General features: G+C 42.2%; 1 protein-coding gene across 1 annotated transcript; it reads left to right on the top strand.

Annotated features, from left to right (window-relative positions):
- The first annotated feature begins 1445 nt into the window (after window positions 1-1445).
- arxa (aristaless related homeobox a) lies at window positions 1446-6302 on the top strand. The gene is made up of 5 exons (XM_058060156.2): window positions 1446-1688; window positions 2162-2738; window positions 3315-3360; window positions 4297-4628; window positions 5028-6302. Exons 1-5 carry the CDS (start codon window positions 1499-1501, stop codon window positions 5296-5298), a joined length of 1416 nt encoding a protein of 471 aa, XP_057916139.2. The 5' UTR covers window positions 1446-1498; the 3' UTR covers window positions 5299-6302.
- The last annotated feature ends 2990 nt before the right edge of the window (window positions 6303-9292 follow it).

Here is a 9292-nt window from a genome sequence, read left to right as displayed (position 1 = left end):
GTTTTTAGCATTAAATTCATATTGAATAAATTCATGCTTCTTCCACTTGAGCGCGTTTTGGGCATCAAAGCTGCTAAACCAATTAAATAAAGTATATATTATTAATAGTTTATTTTATTTTTAAGAGCCAAAAAAAATGAGTTTCGAGCCAAGAAAAGGCCCCTGTGCTGCCCTTTGAACACCCTATTGTAACTTCGTTTTTGGGTATTAAATGAATGATATTTTGCTACAAATATTTATATATATATATATATCTCATTAATAGTTCATTTTATTTTTAGAATATAATGAGAGCCAATAAAAATAAGTTTTAAGCCAAAAAAGGCCCCTGTGCTGCCCTTTGAACACCCTATTGTAACTTCGTTTTTGGGTATTAAATGAATGATATTTTGCTAAGTATATATTTATATATATATCTCATTAATAGTTCATTTTATTTTTAAAATGTGCTAAGAGCCAATAAAAATAAGTTTCGAGCCAAAAAAGGTCCCTGTGCTGCCCTTTTAACACCCTATTGTAACTTCGTTTTTGGGTATTAAATTAATATTTTGCTGAACCAATCAAATAAAGTATATAATTATATATATTGCATTAATTAGAATGTGCTGAAAGCCAATAAAAATAAGTTTCGAGCCAAAAAAGGTCCCTGTGCTGCCCTTTGAACACCCTATTGTAACTTCGTTTTTTTGGAATTAAATCAATATTTTGCTAAACTAATTGAATAAAGTATATCTTATTAATAGTTAATTTTATTTTTAGAAAGTGCTGAGAGACAATAAAAATAAGTTTCGAGCCAAAAAATGCCCCTGTGCTGCCCTTTGAACACCCTATTGTAACTTCGTTTTTTTGGAATTAAATCAATTATATTTTGCAAAACCAATTGAATAAAGTATATCTTATTAATAGTTAATTTTATTTTTAGAATGTGCTGAGAGCCAATAAAAATAAGTTTCGAGCCAAAAATGGCCCCTGTGCTGCCCTTTGAACACCCTATTGTACTCCGTTTTTTTGTATTAAATGAATGATATTGTTAATGTATTATTATAGTATTAGAGTAGCGTTTTTTAAATGTGAATATCACATTTTTGTAATTTATTTAGATTACATAAGCTATAAAAAAAAGCATGAAAATATTCCTTGCGTTTTCCAAGTAATTAAGGAAACGAAAAAAGCGTTTTTCGCCTTAAAGGTTGACTCCGTGTGCGGTAAAAGAGTCCATGTCTGGTTTTGTCCCCCTCCCCTGAAATTAACCTTAATGTAAAATATATAAAGCGGCTCTTCTGAGTCTCCCTCCACACACACGCGCTCCACGCTGCGGACCAATCAGGAGCCGCCGACACGTGTGAGCGCCAGGAGCCGGGAAGTGTGTGACAGAGCCAGGCGAGGCTGTCCTCCGTGGCGCGTCAGCCTCCACGCACACACACACACACACAGGCGCGCACACGCGCACTCACACGCACACACAAGGGGGAAGATAGAAGAGAGGAGAAGCGTCGACATGAGCGGACACTTTGAGGAAGACGTCCACGGAAGGACGGAGAGGAAGGGCAGTAAATCTCCCACCCTGCTGTCCTCCTACTGCATTGACAGCATTCTGGGCCGCCGGAGCCCCTGCAAGGTGCGGCTCATTGGAGCCCAAAGTTTGGCGGCGCTGCCCGGCAGAGGGGAGCTCGACAAGGCGGCTCAGGGTGAGTTAACCCCCCCCCCCCTCCTTCCGCAAAATGACCCGAAATGAACTTGACAAAACACAAAAAAATGTCACTCAGCTGTTGATTGCTGTGTGTAAAAAGATACATAAACATGCTAACAACAGTTAGCCTTGTTTTTTAGTTTTAAAAAATATAAAATATGTTTCATATTGTGGCTATTCGGAGTTATTTTATAGCATATCCATAATCTAATATAGAAAAAATGCGTATTTTACCCCCAAAACAGCATTTTAAAATGTGTCCAATTGAGAAGAAATAAAGTAAGAAAATATATTTTCATGTTAAAAAAAAACAATAATATTATTATTTTTTATGCTGTGAAAAAGCATGTACATTTTCTACATTTTAGCTCAAACGAGTGTAAATAAATATATGTGCTGCTAGTGGAGAGCATGTAAAAATGTAAACTAAATTATAAACTAAAATTAATGTCGGCTATCATTTTTGGTCAGGGCCCACCAAAGAGTCGCTATCCCTGGGGGCTGACATGCACCTGCCCCCGAAGCTCCGCCGCCTCTACGGCCCTGGAGGAAAGTACCTCCAGGAGCAGGCGGACAAGCTGGAGCGAGAGCGGCTCCTCCTGGAAGGAGCCGCCGACAGCCTAAAGATCATCCAGGCCCCGCAGGTGAGCATCAGCCGCAGCAAGTCCTACAGGGAGAACGCGTCGCTGAGCCGGCCTGAAGGCGAGCGGAGCCCCGCGGGGGCTTCGGAGGACGCCGAAAGCGGCGGCGGGGGCGGCCTGGTGGAGCTCGGCCCGTTGAAGTTCGAAGAGGACGCAGTGAAAGAGGAGGAGAGCTGCGGGGACGCGACGGCTCTGTCCCCGAAAGACGAGGAGAGGGAGAGCTTGAACGCCGGGGACGGGGACGTGAGGGACGGGGAGGACAGCGTGTGTCTGTCGGCGGGCAGCGACTCGGAGGAAGGGATGATGAAGCGGAAGCAGAGACGATACAGGACTACCTTCACCAGTTACCAGCTGGAGGAGCTGGAGAGGGCTTTCCAGAAGACCCACTACCCTGACGTCTTCACCAGGTTAGAATTCATATTACTGCTGTATTATTACCAAATTATTGCAAGTCTGTCATAATTAATAGTCATTTCATCTAATATTAAACATGGCCTAAAATGTGAGCTATAATAATTATTTTAAAATACATTTATTTTTAGTACATTTTAGTACATACATAACAAATCTTTTCTTGTTTAATTCACCTGCATCCACTGATATAATATAGAAATTATATATCTACATATAAATATATTTTTTTAAACTGTATTGGGATTATTCCCATTTTGACAATCGTGGCTCTAATTTACACGGCACCTGAAGGGAGCTTCAATTGCTTTTGTGCATGGCAGCCTCGTTTGGATGTCATTATTCCGACCATTATGTTGTTACACTGACAGGCACTGGCAGGAAGAAGGAGAAGAAGAAGAAAAAAAAAAAAGCCTAACAATCACTAGGCCTATTTCTACCCAATGCAGACAGAGAAAATAGAACATGTGCAATTATGTCTTTCTGTATAGTTGGAGGCTATTTTAACCGCTTGTATTGTTGACAGGGAGCATCGGTGTAGAGAATTTAAACATTTGGAATTCTTTCCGCAGGGAAGAGCTCGCCATGCGTTTGGATCTGACCGAAGCCAGGGTGCAAGTAAGTGTTTATTTTCTATTATGTTCCTATGATGTGATTGATTGCGTTAAATGGAAGGGGGTGCATTTGCGGTTACTGCGGTTATCCGGCTTTTTAGCTGCAATTAAGCAATTCATAAAACACTACTGGTGTTTGGATTCCCATCAGAGTGGCAAAAAGTGTGTGTGTGTGGGGGCGGCGAGGGGGGGGGTGATGCTATTTGATTTCCTATTATATGATCGCAATAGCGCCGCATTGATGCCTTGCTTTTGCACTTGGGAGCAAATGGGCGAGGCCATTAAAGGTGTTTGCTTGTACTCCCCCTTTCCTCACTGAAAGCGTGTATGTCTCATAACCACAGAGACAGTTCAAACACAACTAGAGGGTCAATGGCCGACGACGATACAACAGATGTCTGTTTAGGGGGGGGGCTGGAGGTGAACAAATCACTTAGCGGGCGCCATCAGGAGGTGATAAAAACTCATAAATTCCCCAGCGGCTGTGTAATGCTAAACAGCCCCGGGGGAATAATGTGTGTGGCGGCGCTTGTCCCCTGTCGCTCAATCACTTTCCTCCTGTTGACATTTTTCTTTGTGCGTCTGCAGTGCAAACTGGCCAGCGGTGGAGTGGATGCGTGGGAAAGTTAAATACACCCACTTGTTCTACCTCGCTTTAAAGAATTTCATTTAAAGCGTATTAATTGTCATTGGAGGCAGTTCAGAGGCAATTTTCTGGGGGTCTTTAGTCAACAGAGCTTTTAATTACCCCCCCCGCCCCTTCGTGATCATGCATCACTGAAGCCTGGCTGCAGAAATCAGGGTTTAATTAGCCGGAAAGTACATGTAGGCTTACCTTGTGTGGTTGTCCAGTCAGCCGCCTGAAAAAAAAAACAGCATGAATACGTAGTTTGATTCCGAAGTCATACAGTTGACTTACCGACTCCGTGTCCACTCCTAGGTGTGGTTCCAGAACCGTAGAGCCAAGTGGAGGAAGCGTGAAAAGGCAGGCGTGCAAGCCCATCCGCCTGGTCTCCCGTTCCCGGGCCCTCTGGCGGCCGGTCATCCTCTCAGCCACTACCTGGAAGGAGCCCCGTTCCCGCCTCACCCGCATCCCGCTTTGGAGTCGGCGTGGACGGCCGCAGCGGCCGCCGCCGCCGCTTTCCCGGGTCTCACGCCAGGTCACCATAACAGTTCGGCGCCGCCGCTTGCTACCCCGCTCGGGTTGGGGACCTTCCTTGGCACGGCGGCTATGTTTCGACACCCGGCTTTTATCGGGCCCACTTTTGGCAGGTATGTTCTGTTCTTTTTCTGTGCTGAAATGTTCCGCTTCTGATGGCTGATGGCGGATGCGTTGCTGTTTATCAGATTAGAACCATGTGACACGGCGCTAACCATTCGCAGTGTGGCGTGTAATCACCGCCAAATGTCTTAATAAATTAACTAAATGTGTGATCCTGCACAACAAGCTGTGAAGAGGGCTGACGCTGCAAACACCACATGCCACAATTAGCTCCTCATTTGCCACGAGGGACACTGAAAGCCTTAATTAACAGGAAGTGTTCTTCCTCTTCTGGATCACGCTCTGTTATGAGAAAGCGAGCCGATGTCAGCTGGGTCTATTATTATTATTATTATTATTATTATTATTATTATTAAAGACGACGACAAAACATCTCTCTCTCTATACAGGCTCTTCTCCAGTATGGGCCCTCTGACCAGTGCTTCCACCGCCGCCGCCGCCGCGCTCCTGAGGCAACCCGCCCCCCCTGTAGACAGCTCCCACGCGGGCCCCGTCCTCCCAGACCCGTCCCCTGCTTCCGCCCCTTCAGTTTCATCAGCCGCGGCAGACCGCCGGGCCTCCAGTATCGCCGCCTTGCGCCTCAAGGCCAAGGAACACTCGGCCCAGATCACCCAGCTCAATATCCTGCCCCCCGGCGCCACGGGGAAGGAGGTGTGCTGAACGCATCGAGAAGCCTCTTTCACCCCCCCCTCCAAAAAAAACGCCCAGTTGACCCCCCAACAAAGTAGCACACAGTGATAGGTTATTTGATTGTGAGCCAATACAAGACCTCCATCAAAAAACGGCCTTTTACAAAAATAACTGATTTTTAGTGTTTGTTGTTTGTGGGTGGGGGGCGTTAAAGTGCACCACGTCATTTTGAGACATGTCTCTAATATTCGGCACCTCTTATGAAGCTAAATAAAGTAATCAAAACATTAAAAACACCCCTAAAGTGCACTTTTATTGTAGTAGTAAACATTGGTAAATTCTACATTTTTTTGATAGAGGTCTTGAACTGGATGTAGAAACTGTACTGACCCAAATATAAAACAACCCCCTTTATTAATATTTGAAGACACATCATTGTGGCATATTAACGGTATAAATCGTAACATCCCGAATATAAGACAACATGTCTATTTCAGACTTTTTTCGAGGGAAAAAATATACTTTAAGATGTACTAGATTCACTTTACAATGTTCCGAAAATGTGTGATGGCACATTTAAGGGGGGGGGGGGTATCCCGTGCCACCTGCCTGCCACCCACCCAGAACCAAAGGAAACCGGTCCACAGACCTGACTTAAGTCTTCTCTCCAAGCACGCCCCCCCTCAACCACGAGTGGCGTGCTTTCTAAAGACTGTGTGAAAGAAAGCTGTACATACTGTGTAAAGCGGGACGACGCGACAACAAGTCATCATTTTCCAAGCTTGTGTATATTTCAGGAGTTTTGATCATTTGCACTCGGTGTAGTGTGTGAAGAATGTGGATCCTGTGTAGAAATCTACTTGTGTTTTATGAATTATTCGATTTTTAGATCATTATTTATGTCCATGCTATATATGAACTGAGAGGACGCTTTTTAATGAAAGTCAAAACAAGTTCTTTTCGGCATTCAGGACACGTGAGATATTTTAGAAGTATGAATAAAAAAGTGCTACGAGGAGATAAAGTGTGTGTGAATGTCATAAAAAAAAGGGGTGGGGGGCAGGAGACATATTTCAACCGTGTCGCTCCTCTTGAGGCAAGTTGACAAAATAGAGGCCATATATTCATGAGCTTAATCCCCAACTTGTGAAAGGAAGCACAAAGGCGAGGGGTTTTCAATTAGATCCAGCACTTAGCACGGGCGGGCGGAGACAAAACTTCCTTGAAAAAAAAAAAAAAACAAAAAAAAAGCTTTAGAGGCGCTAAATTGGTCTTAACATCTGTAATGCCGTGTCGCTGGAAGTGAGTCCTCTTTGTCATTAATGAAGTAACAAACCACTTCATCAGTCGGCTTTCACACACACACATTGCATGGTTAATTCCACCCTAAATCCCCCCCCCCTTTGCCTCCGAGACTGACTATTACAGCAATCAATGCGCATTCTCCTCCGTTTGACCCATCTTTGGTGCCCGTGTAAATCGCGTGAAATTACCCTGAGGATTAATTTAGTCCCTCTTTTGATTGAACGCCTCAGGGGGAAAAGCCTCCTATTTTTTTTCCAGGCTGGACTTGTCTTACAGGTCCGACATCTGTTAATCACTCAATTTAGTCCAAACAAGAAGGAATCAGAAGCCGAGCAGACATGTCGCTGCTGTAAAGAATGATGGGTTACGAGTACGGGTATGGATCACTATGTGACAATGATGTAATACACGAGGCTCACCGACGTGTGGCGATGTAAACAAACACACAGAACCATGTGACACGCCAAACCGAAGAAGACGACTTCGTACGGTCATTTTGGAGTATAACAACAAAATATCAGTTATATCGATATTATGTTGTTATATGTTGTCGATGCGACAAAGTTTTCAAAAAGTCACGGATTTTCGCATCGAGACGGAATTTTTCCCACCCTGGAAAGTGTTTTCCAAAAAATACTTGACATGAAAACATTTCCGATGAGCACCACTGTTGTACAAGGTCCAAGTTTTTCAGCCTTATTCAGTAATACTGCAGTATATTTGTAGTATACTTGAAACATGTTACACTACAGTACATACATCACCTATTTACACTTACTAACTTCAATATGTCCGACTAAAACCAGGGAAGCGGATCTTATTTAATCCTACCAAAACAACATTTTCCTTACTTAGTACCCCCCCCCCCCCAAAAAAAAAAAAAAAAACCTTTTAGGGGTTTGCTTTAATCTTATTGTTAGCCATGAATGGAAAACCAATTTAAGTCTAATGTATAGGGAAGGCTTAGGAGTGTGTGTGTGTGTGTGTGTTGATGCCCCGCTGGTAGAAAACGAAAACGTCCATTGCGGTGCAAAAAGGCGAGAAAGTGACAAAGCAAGTTGCAGTGAAAATATCCATCAGAGAGTCAGACTTGGATGTTTGGACTGAAGACCAGGAGAAATACGCAGGTGGGAGTCTGCTTTTTTAAAAAGAATGCATCATTTCACGGACCGGCGTCAATGGGCTGGGGCGTAGCATAGCATAGCATAGCGTGCCAACACCCGCGGGGCAGGCCAAGCAATGCCCCAGTCCCCACTCAGCGCAAATTTAAGCAATTTGTTTGCTATGAAGTACATTTGATTTAGCCCCCAGTCTGTGGGAATGCCGGCCATAAATTAGCATCTCATTTAACGCTGGTGGATTACGGCTAATGACTCGGTGCGGCTAATCCTTTCACAAGATGGCTGTAAAAGTACCGACAGCCACCGTTGGTGCAAATATCACATTGAATTTGGACATTTTTATGGCAGTACAAGTCATTCCTTACTTATAAATGGAATATTTACATCATTACAAAACCCATTTAACATTTTTAGAGCCCTCTTGACTTGAAGTAACAGCCCTATCGTGCCCCTTTACACTCCTATTACATAACATAATAGACATAATAACAGAAAATAAGATATAATATAGATTCATATATCGGGAGAGTTCATTGGTGTGTTTTTTTTTATATTATTTTGTACAGTACTTCCAACGATGAATATTGTCTCATCAGTGTAACATTACTGACACCTAGTGACCAGTGTCGAATGTGTATATTTGTATGCAATATACCTGTATTTGTATTTTACATGATGCTCAAAAATGCTTAATTTAGGCAAAAAAATATGCATAGTTTTTGACTAATAAAAGCATGTATTCTACTTTAATATATTAATATATTATATTAAAAATAAAACTTTTTTTCTCTAAATATTTTGACTTTATTCTGGTAAAATTATAGCTATTTTTCTATTTATGCTGTTTTTAAAAAAATATCCTTACCATTTTAATTTGTTGCAAATTTTCTTCTCTTAACTGACTATTTTTTTACTTTATTTTTGAAACAACTTTCTATTACCCAATTTTCCCAAAAAAATTACAACGTAATTTGTTTTGGTTCTCTTAATATTATAACTTTATTTAAACTGCAGGATGACATTCTTATAATTTTTTTTTACTTTATTCTTATAAAATGACAGCAAATTTTTTTTTAACTGTACAACTTTTTCAAACTTTCTTCTTGTAAATTTTAATTTCTCATAAGCACTTTTTTCCGTGATGAAATTATTCAAAAATTACAACTTCATTTGTTGTTTTATTTCTCATATTAAACATAAAAATATTATCAATATTTGAACTTTATGCAGCTAAAATTACATTATTTTTACTGAGAGTATTTCAAGTTATTCACAAGTTTTTTCTCTTAATATTTTGACTGGTGAAATCACTGCTGACTTTTTCACTATTTATTGTTAAACGATATTAAAATGTGCCGCGGGCCAATAAAAAACTGCCACGGACCACAAAAGACCCGCCGGTAGCACTTTGGACACCCCTGTCCTCACGTCTCTCCCGATAATTCTGGGCCTCCCACACCTCCCATCACGCCTGGTCGGTTGGTCCAGGTGTCCCCTCCCACTGGATGCGGCGCTTTACCTCACCCCTCCCCTTTCCCCTTGGACTTGATTTGGCCCCTGATTTGGATTTGTGCGGCCCTCATTTCTCCCAGTCGGAG

This window comes from Doryrhamphus excisus, linkage group LG5 (assembly GCF_037039965.1).
Source record: "Doryrhamphus excisus strain RoL-2023G ecotype Guam linkage group LG5, RoL_Dexc_Guam_v1.1, whole genome shotgun sequence".
Lineage (NCBI taxonomy): Eukaryota > Metazoa > Chordata > Actinopteri > Syngnathiformes > Syngnathidae > Doryrhamphus > Doryrhamphus excisus.
This window is presented reverse-complemented; position numbering and strand designations above follow the sequence as displayed.